This window comes from Mycteria americana, chromosome 6, assembly GCF_035582795.1.
Source record: "Mycteria americana isolate JAX WOST 10 ecotype Jacksonville Zoo and Gardens chromosome 6, USCA_MyAme_1.0, whole genome shotgun sequence".
Taxonomy (NCBI): Eukaryota; Metazoa; Chordata; class Aves; order Ciconiiformes; family Ciconiidae; genus Mycteria; species Mycteria americana.
This window is the reverse complement of record NC_134370.1, coordinates 38011675-38031653: the sequence shown is the minus strand read 5'-3', so window position 1 is coordinate 38031653 and position 19979 is coordinate 38011675. Positions and strand designations below refer to the sequence as shown.

Genomic DNA, 19979 nt, shown 5'->3' with positions numbered 1-19979 from the left:
ACGCAGGCCAGGCTCACGGGAAGCTCAGTCATGTGTGGAGCAACAGCCCTTCGCCTCAAGAGAGCCGCCGCCGAGCCGCCCAACCCGCAGCCCACGCTGGGAAGCCTGCTGGGCCAGGCAGGGAAGGTGCCCTCTCTTTTCCCCATATTGTAAGGGGATCCTGGCTCACCCTGTGGCCTGTGCAGGGGGACAAAGGACCCTTCCTGAGCTTCCCTATCCTCCATACTCAGTGCTATTCAACAGTCCTGTAAATGGTCTCGTAGCTTTTTAATTTGGGAGGGAATTTGGATCCAACAAAGACAAGAGGTTCGGTGGACACTGGAGTATATTTCTAGATTTCCTCTTGCCCTGACCTCTCAGCCCAGCTTCAGAGACTTCCCTCCCATTGCATCTTACAGCACCCCCACCATGGGTGCACCATGGGAAGGCAAAGGGGGCTTTGCCTGTCTCCCCTTGGCTCTCCCTCCTCTATTCCCGCCTCAGCTGCTCTCTGTCAGCCCAGTCCACACTCCAGATTTAGGGCACTGGAAATGCAGCACAGTGCTGGGAATGGGTGCTGGCACCCCAGCATGGGTCGGGGAGATGGGGAGAGCTGGAGGCCTGCCCCAGCACGGGGAATGGCTGGAAGGAGCTCACCCGAACTCCCCTTTGCATTGCCTTTGCTTTGCTGCGTCAGACAAAGAGTGCCGTCCATACAGATCCCTAAACATGCAAAATGTTATTTACCCCATCATTATAGTCTTATTAATGCATTCAGCACAAAAAGACCCCCACGGGTCTAACTAGACTGTAAGTAGATACAGTAAGTTGGAGATCAGGTGTCATTTTCATCAGATGTCATTCTGTATTTTTAGCCATTGACTGGAGCTATTTTTCAGTTCTTTTAAACACCAGTTAGGCACTCTGATTGTGCCTCAGCAATGCAATGCTTGTTCAGCCTCCTAACACAGGTCTCCACTCGGCTCATGTCTCTGCTAAGCCCAAGCCCCTGGGCAAGGCACTCAGGCTGATGTGCTCAGAGGCAGCAGCAGGATTTTTCTCTCTCAGGCGCTGGTGCTGACATTTATTTTGCAGCCTCACATTTTTTCTTAGTATTCATATGTTGGGCTCCTGGAATTGCTAGGTGCTGGCAGATCTGTAGGAGTGGATTACACTTTGTTGCACTTAGGGAATGAATATGGCAATGGCAAAAGGGATCACGGCAAAATTCTCTGGTGAAGTTAGCCTCGGGGGACAGAGAGAATTTGCAGCCCTGGCTGACAACAGGATGCGGGGCAGCTATTCAAGTTTCCCACTTCATCCTGGATACAAACTTCAGCTTTCAAAGCCTTTCCAAGAGGTCAGTCCTTGGCCTGGCTCTTCGGACTGTCGCTTTGAACGGCAACCAGTGCAAGCCCTAGGGCTTTGTGTGGTGCGAACGCTGAATCAATAGAAATTGAATTGAAACCACGGGCTCAAGTGATAACGTCAGGATTTTGCCAGCACTGGGCAAGGATCAGGCACGTCGTGGTAAAGGCCTGTATTGTAGACTGCAGTTCCCTGCTGGCATCTGAGCATCCAGACAGGCAGCGGGGTGACAAAACCCAGCCACTTAATAGAGGGTGCCCAGCACACTTCAGTGGGGTAATTACAGCGGTTGTCCACACAGGAAAGTTAATCCCGACTGATGGAATGAGGGAGCTTAAAGTGGGCTCATTAAAAGCCACATGAACTCTGACTATGGACACTCTTATTCACTATTCATATGTCCATAATTCATTTTATGAATTCATTCCCAAAATAAACTAAACTAAACACGAATTATGGCCCTGGAAACCAAAATACATGTGTTTACACAAAGATTTAATGAAATTTAATGAAACCATTATAAGAGCTTATTTAAACACATTTTCCCAAGTGTCTCAAACTAGACTAGCCCTTAGAAGAAGCGTTTGCCTATTCATTCATCTCAGTTAAACTTCACAGCCATTAGCTGCATTTCAGCAAGAGGTTTCTAACCTCTTCTGGAGATTGAATATGCAGAAACTGACTCCTTAAGGTAGGAGACTGCTTGTCGACAGTCCCAAGGACAGTTTCATGGCCCACTTCTTTTCGTTTAAAAAACTGGCTTCACTGCATTTCTTTTTAGCCACATTATCACATCAAAGATTTCCTCTGCTTCAAAGAAAGTCCCTCAGCTCTTCCCAAACCTCTTGGAAACCTCTCTGTAGGGGAAGAAAGACAGGTAGCAAGCTGATTAATCGCAAGCGTCGAGGTAGGCTTAGAAACAGGCAACGAGGAGGAGAAGTCTACCTGGAAAGTGCGTCTCTTTATGACCGGAGGTGGAGCCAGCCGCACTGAATTGAGGAGAGGCAACAGCTGAAGAAGATCAAACCAGAAGGTCGTGGGGCAAAGGAGGCCATTAGGGCACCGAGAGTCAGAGAGCAGCCAGGGGAGAGAACAGAGAAGAAGGGGAACAGAGACATTGCCGTGAAAATAAACCACCATGTGAGATCCGCGCACGGCATGGGTACCTGCTGGCAGACCTCCGAGCTCCTCCGCGCCGTGCATTGCTCACAGGGGGACTTGCTGCGTGCCAGCCCTGGCAGGCACAGGGTGACCACTCACCAACCCAATTCTCCCACCGCACAGAGCTTTTACCACTTTCTCTGATCAGAAATAAAACTTACCCGGGGGATTTTTGACTGCAAGGCTTCCCCCCACTGGGTCTGCTAAGCTCTCCGGTGACAGGACTGTTTCTCTTAATTTCTCATCATCAGATTTGAGGTAACTATCAAAATGCCAATTTTCTCCACGTTTTCCAAATATGGCTTCCTATTTCTTTCCATCTTCCCTTACAAGAAACACAGTGTATCTCTGGGCCTCGCCCTTCCTTGGGGTGTGGGAGTGGAGAGATGCTAGCCGGGGCCAGCAGCAGGTGTCATGGCCAGCGAACAGGTCCTGGTGTGGTTCATTTAGCTGAGCAGACGCAGCCATCATGGCCAAAGGAGAATACTAGACCTTGGTGCTTCTGAGCCTTGAGCAGGGTATTGCCTTGGGAGCCTGTGCTTTGCTTTTCCTTGTTTAACAGTAACATCAGCCTCTGACTGCTTATAGCCAGGAATGCTGCCTTAGGGCACAAAGCTGACCCGGACACACAGAAATCAAATGCACTAAAGCTCAGGAGCATTTGTTCATCCTTCTGCTGTATCCAGTTTCCACTTGCATGCATGCTGCTATCAGCCTGGCACCCATCATGCCGGCTCCAGGCCCAGGAATGCTCCTCTGGCCTGATCCACTTTCCTGTTCCTATCAGTTTTCCATTGAAGCCACTCTCGATTTACACAGGGAGAAGAGAAAGAGGCTATCTGTGCTCAGGCACAAAAATGTGCCCCTGTGTGCAACGTTTCCCCGTGTGAGCTGTGCGCTCAGGTCTGAGAGGTATGCCCATAGGTCTCCCACCACAGTAACCGCAGCATCCAAGCAGCGCACTTTAATCCCTTTAAACACTGTTCTTTGTGTCTGCAGCGAAAGCAAGGATCCAGTCCTGTTGCAAAGTGAAGTGGCAACCCAATATTACAGCATCGCTGCCCTGTTATCAGGCAGTTGTGTTCAAATACACTGATCCAGACAGACACAAGCTATCGCAACAAAAGCAGTGCTGCTGGAAAATCAGCTAGGCTGATTTTATCTGAAGGAAATCCTTCTCTTTCTAAAAGACAGTGCAGGAGACCCCATAGCTCAGGAGAGCATTTGGGACTGCACTGATCTTCTCAAGGGGGATGTTGCTGTAAATTCCCACACCCCCATGCTAAGTGTGCCTAGCATGTCTGTACAATTGACCCAGACCCAGCTGAGCTGGCTTTTCTTGGCTCCACAAGTGCTGAAGTGTATCTGAAATACTACGCAGCTTACAGGGAAGCAGAGGGACGATGCTGGAAAGGATAAGGAGGAAAATGGAGAGAAGCAGTCCTGAAAACAGAGGTGAGACAAGACCCAGCAGTGGATTCAGGTGCAAGCGGGAGAGTTTAGAGAAGAAACCTGAAGCCTCTTCCACCCAGCTCCTGCCCTGCCCCTTCTGTGTCCCAATGGCAAGTTTTTTTCAGAAGGCAGCGTGCAATATTGGATCCACATCCTCGTGCCTTTGCATCAGAACTGGGTCCCGTCAGACCATTACCCACAAACCTTTAGTGTAAGGATCTGGTTAGAGCGCAGGGCTGCAAGGGTGGTACTTAGGTATTCCTAGGGGACAGTGAAGACACATGACACAAAAGGGTTCAGTTAAACACACAGCATTTCTGAGAGCAGACGGAGCATGGCTGGTCCCCCTCTTCCCTGAGCTGAGCACCCTTTACCAGGGTGGCACTTTGGAGACACTTGAATGTCCAGCTCACGCCGAATGGATAGCCCCACACCTGGGCTTGTCCCTCACAGCAGTGCAGGCCATACAGACTCATACAGAAAAAAAATAGGAAACTACAACATGAGCCAAGGCATACATCCTAACCTTACATTTCCTTCCTAAGAAAACAAAGACAAAACAAAACTGAAACAACATCCCTGGTTTTTCAGGATGCTGATTTTCATTTCCTCACCCAGAATATCTGACAAAGGACCTTGTCAACCAGTAAAGCAAGAACAAATTGCAATTCGGTCAAATGTGTAGCATTTTTACAACAAGGCTTATCCTAATTTTCATTTTGGGAGGAAGAGAGGGAACTGCACCTCTGTTGGCTGATTTGCGCCTGTGACTAGACCCTTTGGGACAGCCCACCCTTGAGCTGATCTGAAGACAGTCACCCTTCCCGTGAGCATGTCTCTGCCTTGGAATGACTTATGGGCTTTTTAAAATGTTGAGCTTGCTGCCTCATGAGACCAGTAAGTACCTCCATGAGAGCCAAGGAAACATCACCGGGCTTTGCTGGGATGTGAGGCTTTGCACCAGCCCTTTCCCCGCTGTCACAGCCCTGCGGCGTGTCACCCCGGGGTGCCTACAACCCTGACCCACCAAACCAGCGTGCCTTTGCCCCTAGGTCTGAGGCCAGGCTACTCCCAGTGATGCACAATCTGCATCTCCATTTCGCAGTGTTGCTGTGGGTCCTGCCATTCCTTTTCACCTTGAGCACTGAGGACAGTCGGAGCCAAGGGCTGTAACATGAACCCAGGACACCTCTCGGGTGAACATTGTTGTTAGCTTCTTTTCAACATAACAATCTAGTGAGCCAGCTTGCCTAAATAAACACAGCTGACCAGCTATTATTGTACTGGTACTGGCACATACCGATGGCCCTCATACCTTCTCCCTCACTGCCAGCCAAGCTCGCTCCCCTGCCTCTGCTGCGCAGAGCATCCAGGGCCCTGCTCTCTTGGGGCCAGGGCCCAGCTAATTGTCCAGAGGCCCATCAAAAATAAACAGAAAGCCCTTAAGCCTGTCTCCCTGTACACCCAGATTACAAATTCCAGCCACTTCATATGATGTCGTTCCAATGCATTTCCAGTGGATTTTCAGCACTCTGGTTGTTTTTAGAGCTGCTGAAATTTTACCGCTGTAATCCCCTCAAACCCCATGATGTACTCTCTCCTCCCTTGGCTGAGGTATATGCCTCTTTGTCCTGGCCTGCCTGGCAAGTGGGGCAACATCCTGGCTTTCATTAAATGGTTGCTGGCATCAACCCTCCCTCTCTGCCTCTTCTTTGCAGGCAGAAAGCCCACCAGGCCTGGGGGGCCAGCGTGGGGACCAGCTCACCAGGGACCAATGAGAGCACTGTGGCCAGGGGGGGCAGGATTACTTTTGGGCAAGGAGCACAACCCTTCCCCTTGTCTCTAAGCAGTGTTGAGGCCAGCATGAGAGAGAAGAAAATGGGAGGAATGACAATAAGAGTCTCCCCAAGGTCTGCAAACTCCCCACTGCTCCTGGCCACACAACCGCAGTGGAGTCTGTGGAAGCAGGACAGAGCTGGTGCAGCAGCACAAGGTGTGAGTGGGTGACCTCTACTCCTCCAGAAACCCCAGGTTTCATTGGGTTTTGGGGTGAGGACACGGACCTTCCCCGCTCCGGCACAGAGCATGGGAGGGTCTCCAGGAAGCAGCAATTACAGCGTTTAGCTGGGGGTCAGCCCTGGTGGGCAGGAACAGACCAGAGAACCAACATCCCTCCTGGAAAACCTTATCTGCTGCTTTTCTGCGAAACCCATCAATCAGCCGAGCGCTGCCCTCGGGGCCCTGATGACGCATCTTGTTAATGAAACGATCTATATTTCCAACAAAAAGCCATTCAAAAGAAGGAGGATTAACATGCAGGAAGGCACGGGACAGACGATAATAACGCTAATGACTTACCCTGTGCGGGTACTCTGCACACTGACCCTGTGAAAGAAGGGGATTAAAAGGAAAGAGTTTAAACCACAAACACAGGGGACTAAAACAGACACACGAGGTCAGATCCAGAAGGTGTAAATCATTGTGACTATATTGAATGCGGTGCAGCTATGCCAATTTGCACCCGACCAGCACCCTGCCTCCTGTCCCCTCTCCCCAGAGCCCACTGTTCTTGCTGTATTTCTTAGCCACTCCAAGTCAGAACGAGCAGCACCAAGCCCATCAAGTCCCTTCCCTGCTCACTTTTTACATTTCGTTTTCAACACATCTCCCATTAAAATTACCTTTTCTCCTTTTTGTCCTGGGGGTCCCTATAAAACGAAAGTGATAAAAAAGCCCTCAGTAAATGAAGGAGTTCAGTGCATGCAGGGGGAAAGGGATTAGGAGGAGGTGCGATTGGAAGAGATGGGATACTTACAGGTTGTCCCCTGGGACCTGCAGCACCCTTTAAAGAAACACATTGTCGTGAATGTGAGATGCATTCCCGTTTATAGTGACAAGAAGACAAAAACTCTCAGCATGTGGAGTAGATGGAAACTCAGCTTTTAAAAACAATTGTGGAGAAAAGTTCCCAAGAGAGATCTGGGTTCCCTTTGTTACTGTGGAGGACTGAAAATGCACACATGTTCTGGCTGCACTGTGGGGGGCAATTATTAAAAGGAGAGGGGAAAAACCATCAGGAAGACACACCCTTATTGTTCCCAAGACCTCAGTTGACAGCGCGTCTCCTCGGCCAACACACTGGGATCGAACCAGAAGCAGCCAGGGCTGAAGCCTGAGCTGCAACTGCCTGAGCTAGGGTTGCACAACAGGGGGATGTCAGCTCACCCCTCTGCTGAGGAGCAGGGAAGGGGGATCTTCAACATGTGCTTGCCAGAGGGTTACACTGACACTCAGGCTCAAAAAACAGAATTAGCAGAAGAAAACATTCAGCATTTCAGTGAGTGAAGGTGATTGCAGAGCTGCTAGCTTGGCATACTCATGTTTGGAGATTTCATCATCAGAGATGTCAAGAGGAACAAGACCACATTTGGGTTTCCATCAAGTGTGGCCTAAGTTTATAATTTTCAACCAAAAGCATTTTAGTATGATGCACATATGAAACAGAGCTTCAAGAGGGAAAAGAAAGATATTTAATATAAAAAATATGCTTTTTTTTTGTTAGATAAGTTGAAAGCTGCCAGATGGGTTTTCAGAAAACTTTCCATCAACTTCTACTTCTGCTATGAGGCCAACCACGAAAAATCTCAGCTCCCAGAGTATATTTAAAGAACGTAATTGCTAACTGCAAGGAAAACATATCCCACGGATAACTAGAGAGTTGCTGTTGTGACATGATGAATCTGATAGCCATAATGTAAAAATTACAGATGTGCATCCCAGCACTGCTATTATGAAGTTACAGAATCAGGGACACAGCTAGTACATTAGCTGAACTAGGATTGCTAGCCTGCCTATGAGCTTGTTTCCAGCTGAGAGGCAACGTAATTTAAAACCAGCCCATCATCCGCAGACAAACATGTTTTTTTTACCATCTCCCCCTTCTGTCCAGGATGACCCTGCAAAAGAAAGAAAACATGCCTCAGCTTCAGCCATTGCAGTCTTTAGATGGTGTTGGCTCAATCCACTTACCCCGTGCCTCGGGAGGTACCCACAGTCACTGTATGTTGTCAAGGGAGGTGCAATAATGTGTACATGGAGCTTTGCTCACACATCTAACAGGACACTGCTCTCCGCTACCCAAAATGCTGAGAACAAAGCTCTGGAGGATGAATACAGGGTGCAAAGGCTCTGCAGGGCATGGCCAGGACATGGTTAAGCCCCTCTCAGTCTGGCTGAGGAGCTACAGCTGAGTGCAGTGCACTGTGCCTTGCTGGGGCTCACATGTGTGTCCTCAGAGCAGCATAAGAGAGATGCTGCTGGCCTTGGCAGGGTGATGCTCCTCATGGCAAAACCAGGGTCCTGCTGTAGGGAATTAGGTGCCAGAGGTATGTGCTACCAGCTCCTCCTCCATTACAGCATGGGTAGAGGAAGTGTGGTGGGGAACTTGGCTAAGGGGCTGCCTGGAGCTATGGGTTTCATGTCATTTGGGTTCATAGGGAAGTAGCTATATTTGTGCCTAGCTCTCTGAAGGATGGGAAGAACTTAGGTCTCCCTCTGCTATGAGGCTGATTATAAGGAGGCTCTAAGGTCTTTAGGGTCCTTTCCTCTTCTACTGCAACTCTTTGCAGCACAGGAGCAAAGAGAAAGAAGCTGTAGGATTGACTTCAAATAAGGCTGTTGGCTGTCTAAGGCAGAGGGCTAGTGCCTAGGGGCCTGTCTATCTGATTTGGGGTGGGGGTGCCTGCTTTCCCTGCAGCAGCCATGCTGTTGCACTTGTGAAGTGCTGTTTTATAGGTTGGCCTAGAAAGAAAGCAGCCACACTCTGCCTTCCCTAATGTCCCAACTGCTGCATCTCCCCCAGGGCATCTGTGGTATCCTCCTGCCTGCCGACCTTCTAATTTTCTTTTAATCCATGCATGTGCATGACATTGCAAAATAATCCTCTTAAAAACACTCTGTAACAGGCAGGCTGGTGGGACAGTGGGACCTAGAAAGAGGCAGGGCAGAAAGCCTCAAGAGAAGATGTTTGCTTACCGGTTTGCCGTCCAAGCCAATAGGGCCCTGAAATAAAAAAGGAGAAATGATGAGAAGTGCTTTCACTGGGGTGTCTGTCCATCTGCCCCAGCAAGCAATATGTGTTGCAATATTGCATGGGCTGGGGAAAGGATGCAGAGGTGAGGTGACTCTGCCTTCCTGCTGAGTCCCTGGCAGGTCCTTGGCCCACTGGGTACCAGCCCAGCTTCCCGATTGCTTCTGCAGGGACCTGCTCACTGTCAGCCCATTTCAGCAGTAATGCTGGACACAAGAAGGGAAGGGAAGAGAGGAGGGATTCACAGGCAATTTGCAAAAACCCCTCAGCATTTCAAATTTTGCAGTGTTCTGTAAACTAGTTGAGAATCAGCAGTTTTCTTGAGACTTTGATTTTAAAAGGCACCCACCTTTGGGGGAAGAGGAATTTTTGCAAATGGTAGAACAATAAAAGTGTTCCAGGAAAGAGGTGACATACAGCTCAACAGCATGTTGAAGGTACTATTTGATGAGAAACTAGCTCCGCAGAGCACTGTCCCACCCGCCACTTTTTCATGAGCTGGGATGATTTGTTTTCTGCTCCTCTGAAAGCCAAAGACCTCAAAGGCCTGGAGAGATCTGCTTCTCCTCAGCCCAGGGGCAACTCACAGCCCCCCTTTTCACAAAGGGCAGAGCCACGGAGCCCCGTCAGATGGCTCAGAGGCTGCCAATTCCTCCTGTTTTCCAGGCATGAGAAGCTCCCCTGCAGACCTGCTCTGGCACATGATGTCTGCTGGAGCAGCAGCTGAGCTGCCTGGCGGGAGCAGGGATGCAGGGGGGTGTTTGTCTTTGCCTTAGGCTTCCTAGTCGTCCAGGATAAATGCATAAGAATAAATAGCAACTGTTTGAGTTCTCCAGCGGCCTCAATGCTTCAGAGTGTGTTGCCAGCAACTGTAGGACTGAAATGAAATTTGCTTTGTCCTCTCCTGGGCTTGTTTTCTGCTCCCTTGTGCATCTGTAACAGTGCTGGAGAAGAATCGTCCCCTCATGCTTTTTGTCCTTTCCCTTTGGCATGACCAGGGTGTTCGGCCTGGCATGGTCCCCAGCTGACCAGTATCATGCAGGGCCGCATTTAGATCACAGCCACTCATGGCTATTGCAGTATTACCTAAAGGTTCAATTAAGGTTGGAATTTCACCTACCTAGGGGTTATTTTCTTTGTTCAGGGGTATTTCTTAGGATGGTTTTCTTTTACTGAACAGATCTGGCTTCAACAATGTTATTTTAACACTTGGAGTTTTTAAATTAATTTCCTTTCAGAGTTGTGTACTTTGGGGTTTTTTTGGTTGTTTTTTTTTTCCCTAAGCATCATTTAAAAGAAAAAAAAAAAAAGAAGAAAAATAAATGAAGAAAAAATTACTTTTTCCAGTGATACCAAATCAGGTCCTTGGTTTCAGACAGAAATGATGAGATACAGTGAGCACTAATGACACTTCCTAGTAATACTGCACATCCGTACCTCATAAATTAGCAGTTACACTTACCGGGAATCCAGGAAAACCTCTTGTTCCAGGCTGTCCCTGGGAAGGATGAAACAGAGACAGCAGTTTAGGGGAACTGAAGTGGATTTTGACTGACCCTAAGTCCTCTCTACAGAGCCTTTCCTCCAGCCTCTGCCCATTTATCCTATGACTCTCTGAAGAGTTACTCAAGACCCAATTCCCCTCCAAGGGGAAAGCGTCTTGGGAAGGAGGGGAAATCTCTCATCCCCACTCCAATTTGTACAGGGCCAAGAAAATCCTGGAGCAGGTCCAGTTTGGACTGCAAGCAGTTTCCTTGAAGTTTCTACATTAATTAAATGGGTGTCCCTAGCCCATACACTAGGCTTTTGGAGTATATTCCAGAGGCTGAGCTCATTTTATGGCAATTCTTGCTGCCATAAACTGGAGGCGTTTAATGTAGGGTGCTGCTCTGTGCAAGACAAACCTTGCAGGTCACTGGTGTCTAAATACAGCCATTCCTCTTCTCCTCCTCCCCTAATCTCATGTCCCAGTGCATTCATTTTCCTCACAAATAATTCTGGAGAAGAGAGGATTTTTTTTTTCTTTTCTGTTTTCTTCCTCTGAGAGCTAAGAGAAAAAGGAGAGTTAGATAGTATGATGAGAGGAACATGAGCACCAAGTCCTTTCCCCCGCCTCTTTCTGGCTAGCCAGTGTTGGCTACCAGTTTGGGAATCAGGTACAGCAAACACTGGCTTGGGATGTGTTTGGCAGCTTCTTCATCACTCACTTAAAAAACACTGGAAAAAAAAGAAAATGTCCTGGCTGTTAATTTTTCATAGTTCTTCAGTTTCTGGGACCTATGACATCCCAGGTCACAGTTACCCTAGATTTGTGGGTATCCAGAAAAGATACCACTTTACTTAAGGAGTTTTTAATCTCAATTTCCAAAAAAATGTGTGAGCCAAGTCTGGAAGCAATATGGACCAGACTTCAGCAGATCTGGAAGCACACCCATGTAGATGGAAACAGCAGGATGAGGTAAATCCTGTACCACAATCATCGAGTGACCGCTGCGGCATCTCGCCTTCCCTGAAAGCCATGCTACAATACCAAAAAGCCCAGGTTTCTTGTGTGTTCTCATGCTTCATTTTGGGCAAGAAAATGCTTTCTTAGGCAATTTGAGATACCATGACTGGACTCTTTGAGTCCCATAAGGGTCTCCTAGGAAAGAGCTGGGTATAAACAAGGGTTCACTTCTGAAAAGAAATGCATGTGGGTGCATCTCTGCCTTAACCAGGGCTATCCTGCGTGGTGCCAAGGGAAGGGAAAGGGAAGGAGGGGACAGGCATGCTGGGATGCAAGGCTGAGGTTTGCCACAGTGCAGCAATGCTAATCCCTTGGGAGATCGCTCAGAGTCACGTTGGTAGGGAAAACCTTCACCTTCAGGTTAAATCTCCTCCAGCCTCCCTCTACCTGCAGAGAGACTCGGTGAAGATTTGGCCCTTCAGAGATGGGGCCAGATAACCTCTTCGCAGAGTTTGAGGGATGCCCCTACCACAAAATGCCTTGTGTTGCGCTGAACAGTTGTGTTTTTACACACAATGCTAGCAGGACCTAATCCCATTTGCACTGTTTTTTCAGTTCTGCAAAGTTGAACTTGGTCAGTTTTGCTTTGCAAGATACATATAAAACCACCTGGTCCTGTTGGCCAGTGACCAGGAGGGAAGATAGGCTATAAATTAAAGGATCTGTCCACTGATGGTTTCTGAAAAGGCAAGAATCAAGAACAGCCTAGCCACAATTCATTAATTTTGGTTCCCTGCTGGACACCTCCCTGGACAAGAAGTGCTAAAAAAAGAATTAGGGAGAAAACCTGGAAACTGTGCAATTTGGCTTCCTCTGTAGATTACAGACTGCTGCCTCTTTCTCCTTGGAGGACGGCAGAGTGATTTGCACGGTATCAGGCCAAAACAACAGTTCAGCAGCGAGCAATTCCAAGAGACTGTTTTTGTTGGGTGACTGTTTTTCCTTGTCTTCTTTTTAAAATGTTGATCATATGAAGTATGTAATCCCAGGAGCTGCCAAAACATGGAGACAGTCTGTTTCTGCCACTATCGGCGCATTGTCCCTCTCTGGCCAGAAGTTAAGCTCCGAGCTCTAGTGAAAACTTTAACCTCCAAAGAAAAATCTGGAAACTATTTGTCATCCCACGTCTTTCCGAGTGGCCCCTTGGCCTGGGTTTCCGTGTTTGTCTTCAGTGCTCAGCCATCCTTTTGACCTATCACCAGCTCTCCGGGAAACTGGATCATCTTCACAGTAGGCTTTGGGGGTGGAAGTGTGGAGTTGTGCCAGTCCTGGCACCTCAGGGCTTTGACTGGGGTACGCAAAAACCCATTTGAAATATCATTTGCCATCTAAGTTTTCTGCTACTTTGGACATGCAACGTGTTCTGCACTTTCCCAAACAGCAGCAAAAGCAATGAGGCAAAGCAGCAGCACCAAAGCAGACATTAAAAATTGGCCTCCAGACCAGGCATGTGTCCTTCAAGAAAACAGTGGCGCCTGTCTCTGTTTGCAGGACCTACAGTGACAGGGACTGACAGCTTTTCTCTCCAATTACTATAACCACGCTATCCAGAAGGCTGAGAGTTACAGCTTGTGAGAAACACCAAAAGCAGTGGGGCATTTACCCTCCAAAATCTGCTCCTTGTGGAGCAGGGTGGTCTCTCTCAGAGCTTGGCATTGAGAGACCTGCCAGCCCTTCCTCCTCACCTGGCCACATGGCCGGGGACTGTCTACTGGGTAGAAAACACATGGAGAGACCTGTTTGTGTCCTGGGCTTCAGTCCTGTCGCTTCTCAAACTCCAGTGTGTGGGGCAGGTGGGCCTGGGAACCGGCAAAGCTGTTTCTTATTAGAAACACTTATGGGGCTTTTGGAAAGTTAATTAGAAAGCCAGATGTAGCCAAGTGTTCACACTGCCTAGGTCTCGCTCACTTGACCTCCACTGTGAAACAAAAGTTGCCAGCAGCCCATCCTCTCTGCAGGTCAAGGACGGTGCTCTTCACAGGTTAATCAAAATCGGAAGTGCCCACTGGGAGGAAGAAAATTGAGTCTCCGGATCTTTTTTCATGGAAATCTCCGGTGGAGGCTGTGCAGGGATGGAGTGGGGAGGACTGGCTGCATCCACACAAAAGCAGAGGCTGAACCACAGTGCAAGAAACATCCAGCAAACACAGGGCACTAAATGCTCCAACCCTTCATGTTGGTCTTTTTTTATGAGCCTGTCCTGGAGCAAAAAGCTTTGTCTGGCTGACTCGTTGCACCTTGCAGGGACACTTGCTGGAAGAGGGTGCAAAATTCTGCCTACACTTTCCTCAGCTAAGGGACTTTCCAGATAGCAGTAACTGTGCTGTTGAAGAGTTTCCAAGATTTTGGGTACTTGACAAGGACCTCAGAACAACTCTGAACTACCCATCTTTGTAAGTTCCCCAGTCACCAGCTTAGCTCTGATCCTGCTCTTCTGCAAAATCAGGGGGTTTGTCCTCTGCTAATGAAACCAAATGCTGAGATCAGCCAGGCAAAGGGTGTATTTCCTCCAAAAGTGGTAGCAGCCCTCTTGCAAGAAGGAAATATGCTTCTTCCTTTTAAATACAGGAATATGGTTTCCTTGCAAGGGAAGGCTTCCTCATTTGTTCTGGAGTACGAGCTGTAATTTCATTATATATAGTATATAATAGCAACATAAAACCAAGTCTGGCTCAGCATGGGAACCACATTATACAGGGGTTTTGCTCTCTCCAGCTGATGCTGTGTCTTACCGCCCCTCCTAAGTCTTTCCCTGTAACTTGCCCACATCCTGCATCAGTCAAAAATAGAGAGAAAAGCCACTTACGGGTGGACCGCGGGGCCCAATGATAGACATGCCTGCTTCTCCTGGAGCACCCTGCAGAGAGACAAGGGAGAGGAAAAGGGGTGAGAAAAGGAGGAGAGGAAAATACCAAGACAATTATACTCCTGTCAAGACCGCGATTAAATGAGGGTGCTTAAGGTGTGAGACCTTCAGGGCTTATGGGGCAGCTGCTGTTCTGGCCTCCCCCCAGTTCTTGCCCTGCACTTTGGGAGAAGAGACGTTGTTTGGAGCTACTCAGACATGCCAGAAAATGGAAGCTGCACAGCAAGGAAAACTATAAACACATAAAACACTTTCTGGCAAAACAGAGGTTCTGCCCCATTACAAGTGTGAAAGATGGCCCGAAACCCTTGCTGTTTCCTTCCTGTGAGTCCAGGAGGACTGTGTCCTGCACAAAAAAGAAAAGAAGAAGGGATGTTCTGGGCTCCAGGGAAATGGGAGCTGCGGGCAGCTCACTGGCTGCCTCCAGAAATGCCTTGCTTGTGTGCTTCTCAAACTCAGTTGGGATGTGGATGAAAACAGCAAAGTCCTTGATGGAAAAGAAAACAGCTGCCTCTCCAGCTCCTAGCCACCCACGACGTGCAATGGGCAGGACACGTCCCTGCCTTTGGAAAACATGGTGTATTCCTGACAGGCAGCTCCAGAAGTGCCCAGGGCTGGGGAGCCTTGGGATGGAGCATCCCATAAACCAAGCAGCCTGTGAGCAAGCAGAGCTCTCTGCAAAACAAAGCTGGGGCCTGCCAAGGACCAAGGACTCACACGGAGGGCTTTGGGGAAGCATGGGCAATTAAGAGTGATTTTTTCCCTTGTTTGTTTGTATCTATCTGCTGTCCCTTCATGTTGAAAGCTTTGGCCAGAGAGAAATGCAAGGACACACAGAGGAAAAGCAGGGTGGCTTCAGGCGGTGAAATCTTGGTCTGTTAGATAATGTTGGTTGGCTCCAATGAGCAAGCAAGAAGCTTGAAAGCAAGGAATGAGAATCTCTGTCCTACCTTGCCCTTCCTTGCTGTTTTTCTCTCTATCTCCTATGAATAGGAGCAAATGGGCCTGGTATGGCAGTGCCCCACACGGATGATCCCCCTATCAGTGAATATTTATCCCTTTCCTAGTTTCTACATGTTGTTATTCACTTATTCACACTCCCCAAACACCTCCATCATGCTGTTCTTGTGGGTGGGAGGTACTCACAACACTGGGGAAAATATACTAACACTGAAGTGTCAAACACTTCAAAACATGGGGGCCAGCAGTAGGATGCTTTGCAAGCCACTGCTTCTTTGGAGGGACAAAACACCAATTTGCTGCATGGCAAACAGTTTGGGAGATGGCATCCCACAGAATTAAACCATACCATCGGTTTTCCTTAGGAGGAATAGGTCCCACCATGTCAGAAATAGGAGCATTCTGTGCCATTTGCTTCCTTGCTGTGGCTTGCACTGGGGATCAGGCTAACCTGGGAGGTGGAGGGGAGCTACAGCTTGATTAGGGCAAGCGGAGCTGCCAGCGGGGAAGAAACTCAATGGTTAAAACCCAGGAAGCTTTGAGGGGAGCCTTGCGTGTGCCCACTGGCTCTTACGCTGTTAGTAAATTGTCATAAACAAGAAATGCAGCGTCTTTGGAGGCTGAGTAGCCTGTAAAGAATTTGAGAGAGAAACTCGCACTGCTGGGGAAGAGAGGGGGCAGCCCGGGGGGGTGAAAGCCCAAAGCTGGCTGCAGCAGCCATGACTGTGACCAGGGGGCTTGGGCTGGCCCTAGAGAAGGACAGTTGGGGATGCTATGTGCTGTGAGGAGCCGACTCACCTTCTCTCCGGGTTGCCCTTTTAGTCCCTGGGTCAGTGGCACCCGTCGCAGCCACATGCAAGAGGGTGCAGGGGGGGAAGAGAGAGAGAAAGAGAGACAAACACAGGCGTCAGCGGCAAGGGCACACTCCTCCGCCCCAAAACCCTGGCTGTGGGGCTGGGATGAGCAGGGTGGCCTCAGCTCCTGCCCCAGCCTTCTTCCCCATCCTCACCCTGGGATGCCCGAGCGAAGAGCAGCTCCAAAATACAGCGCTCAGCCAGGCAGGGGATGCCCCCACCTTTTTCAGGGCAGGGTTATTTGGAAAGGGCAGCTGCCGGTGGTAGGCAGGGGTGCATGTTAGCAAGCCCATGGTTAGCAAGCCCAGCCGGTGCACAAGGTGGCAGCAGGAGGCACCCAACCGGGGAGGATGCTGAACCAGAAAAGGGTCTGAGCAATACGGCAGAGGGGATGGAAACACCCCCCCAGCATGTATGTGGTTTGCAGGGCTGGCCACCCTGCTGTGACCAGGAGATCCCCTCAGGTGTGGGGCTCAGGGAGGGTGGCTTTTCTCAGACACCCACCAAGGGTCAACCTGAAAGCCCCACCAAAATCTTGAGGGTTGGAAGAGGATGGGGAGAACAAGGCACATGCAAGAGGTTTTGACTTACCGGCCGCCCAGGGATCCCCATCGCGCCTTTGTCTCCCTGGCAATTAAGGCAAAATCAGAGGCAATTGGAAACTGGCCAAAAGCAAGGTTATAAAACAGCACAAATGAGTTGTGCCACAGATGAGGCTTCGCGCTGCGTTGCAAGTGTCCAGGGATTTTGAGAGAAGGAGAAAGCAAGTTAGAGAGAGGGAGGAAAGTGTGTTTGCGTGTGCCCAAACCTGTCTTTAAGAACATGCATAAGCCACCAGTTTGCTTGTGCAAATGACAAACCAGCACGTCTCACAACAGAAATGACATACAGCGATTTAGGCAGCAAAAGAAGGGCAAGAGTTTTCAGCCTAACAACGTATAACCCCAATTTCCAACACTTCATAAAATCCGGGTCCTGGGAACTAGCTTCCTGCAGTAGCCAACTGTCACATTTTTCTCTTTCTTTACCAAAGTCATCTGGGTGTTAGCTATTTATTTATACAGTTATCACTTTAAAACAGGATTCTCTTAGACTTGAAAATACGGTCCTGTCCAGAAGCAAGAGAAAAATGTGGGAAAACAAGCTGACACAGGAAAAAGCACGTCTGGAAGAAGACATATGAGCAGCTGTGTTCAGTGTCCTCTACCCCTTTGAGATACTTCCCAGTGCATTGTCAGGGTGTGTGAATGATCCTAACAGCCGTTTGGGGAATGACTTTGGGTCAGGCGACACTGAACAGAGCCTCATAAACACATGAACACAAGACCCGTGGCAATTTTCTTCAGCCACTTACCTACAAGGCAGTTTTCTGCCTCTTACAGTTAAATTTAACTATGCAATTTAAAAAAAAAAAAGTAAAAAAAAAAATCAACCCCCTCTGCATTCCTGGTCACCAAAACTGAAGGCTGTGCAGATTTGGAAGATAGCAGCTGATTACTGAAAGGATCTTGATTATGGCTTCAGTGCTCATGCAGCTTTTGCCCTATATTTTGCAAAAATGACGTGATAATAATCTCTCTGTTCTGTTTCCAGCAATGTTTGGGATTTCCATATGTAATACAGAGTGTCCCTGCCTGTGACTGCCTGCATCTGTAGACACAAACCTGGTTTTCTGGTTTCTGCAGCTGGGGACAACAGCCCCATCGGTGCCACCTCTTTGTGCCTTCCCCCACATTCAATCCCAACGTGTGTGAAGGTAGTCTGAAATCTCTGGAAGGGGAATGCACTTAACTCTATTTGTTTTGCCGGGTGTATACAGAGGCTCCTTTGACCATGCATCCCAAACTCAGACATTATTGCCTGGGATCAAACCGTTACCTGGTGAAAGTCTAGCCACCTCACTCTGCAGAGCTGGGGGGCCGTCTGGTATTGGGGGCATTCCTTTCCATGCAGCATGTGTTTTGATAAATTGAAAAGCAATACATGCTTTGCAAAAGCATCTATTGCAGATGGATGAAATGCTAAACAGCTGTCTGATTTTAAATTTTGTAGATGATATATTATGGGAAACTGCTTTCTTCTAGGGTTTTAGGCGGGTTCTCAGTCCCACTAACATTTGCCTATCTCTGTGTGCCGGCAGCGAGCAAAACGCCTGGTGTCAGCATCTTGCCCTGGGATTACTTTGTGGCTGCTGGAGAACATAATGCTGAGTTTTCCTTTGCTTTTAGTCACTTAAATGCTGCTTTCCTCCAGAGCTGAGCTCAGGCTGATCTCCCTCACGGTTTGAGGTAAAAGCTCATTTTATTTCTGGCTCTGCTGTGGCTGGTGCCCAAGCAGGAAGAGCCCAAGGTCAGGGCTGAGCTGTGTCTGGTCTCCAGCGAGTACCTGGTGTCGGAGCGGTACATGACGGCACTGTGTCTGGTATGTGACTGCGCAGCGTTACAGCCCTCCAAGCAATAATAGTGAAGGGGGAGCTCCCGGTAGGACAGCAAATAAATGCCAGATGTTTATAAGGAAAGGTTGTCTGTGACAGGGAGCCAGGAGAGAGCACTCGCGAGCGGATGATACCATGTAGGTTGGTTACGAAGTCATGCAAAGCTGCCTGCAGCTCCCACATTGGAGCTAGAGGAGCACAAAAGGCAACAAGCAGCTTCTGTCCTGAGTCGGAGGGAGGGCCAGCAGCACAGTTTGCATTAGGAAACTGCCTGTTACGGCTGTTGCAGTCTCCAGGTCAGCAGCAGCCTGGGGAGCAGGGGAGCCATCGCCAAGAAAGCATGCAGCTGTAGCCCTGAAACCCACACTCCTTCCTCACTCGTGACTATCTATCTCAGATGAAGATACTGTTATTATGGACTTTTGCATTTGTCCCAGAGTGACTTAGGCCTTTTAAATCCTGCTGCAATCAGCAAGCCTCATCAGCAAGAATACTGCATACTGCACCTCTTCAACCAGACCCTCAAGCTGACAAAGGCATCTTCAAAAATAGTGTGTTTCCCACATGCAGGAGGGTTCATAGGGATTATGTTACCTTTAAGTTTGGTCCTACAAAGCTCCTGTGGTCCCTGCTCTCTTACAAGCCATGTCCTGTTTGCAATATGCTATTCTTCCACATCAGGTTTGCTATGCGAGATCACTACCTTCTCCCAGCTTACAAACCCTGGAGGCCTACTGATGAAAGTACTGCCAGACAGAGAGCACGAGGGAATGAAAAAGAAAGAATGAAGTATTTACCTGGAGCCCTGGTCTTCCTGTAGGGCCCTGAAACAAAATACACAGAAAAGACAAAAGTTAGCTTCAAACTCTGGAGGGAGGGTTTGATAAAGAGAAGAAATCACATGTAAGGGTTTAAGAAACAGAATGGTTAAAAATCTTTCCACAGCTCCTTGACCATCAGCTCTGATTGCTTTGGCTTCCTAATCTGTTTGTTTGTGAAGTTTTCTCTCCTTTCCACATGGCTCTACCCACAGTTCTCTGCACAGGCTCTCAAGGTATCTTCAAGTCCATGGAGAACAAGCTAATTACAGGCCTCTGACTTTCTTCCTTAGTTTCCATCTGCTAAATATTTTTTTTCATGTATGGAATTGCTGCAGTTGCCACAGAAATGTTGCATGTTCAGAAATGGGAGAGAAAATGTCCATGAGAGGATCTGTTCATTCGGATGTGGTCCAGACGGTGAAAGAGTCCGGGAACCTCAGGGCTATTGCATGATTTCATCATTTCCTTCCTTCCTTTGCCCCTTTTAGT

The 19979-nt window shown here is 48.6% G+C and overlaps 1 protein-coding gene across 1 annotated transcript in view; it reads right to left on the bottom strand.

Annotated features, from left to right (window-relative positions):
• COL13A1 (collagen type XIII alpha 1 chain) overlaps positions 1-19487 on the bottom strand; it is a 62082-nt gene extending 42595 nt beyond the window's left edge. Inside the window, exons 1-11 of the mRNA XM_075505365.1 lie at positions 19467-19487; positions 16827-16862; positions 16180-16206; positions 14362-14412; positions 10512-10547; positions 8995-9021; positions 7890-7916; positions 6776-6802; positions 6642-6668; positions 6319-6345; positions 4165-4221 (exon numbers count right to left, since the gene is read on the bottom strand). Coding sequence (XP_075361480.1) covers positions 4165-4221; positions 6319-6345; positions 6642-6668; positions 6776-6802; positions 7890-7916; positions 8995-9021; positions 10512-10547; positions 14362-14412; positions 16180-16206; positions 16827-16847 — 327 coding nt within the window. The 5' untranslated portion in view covers positions 16848-16862; positions 19467-19487. The remainder of the gene's footprint in view (positions 1-4164; positions 4222-6318; positions 6346-6641; positions 6669-6775; positions 6803-7889; positions 7917-8994; positions 9022-10511; positions 10548-14361; positions 14413-16179; positions 16207-16826; positions 16863-19466) is intronic.
• Positions 19488-19979: the final 492 nt, after the last annotated feature.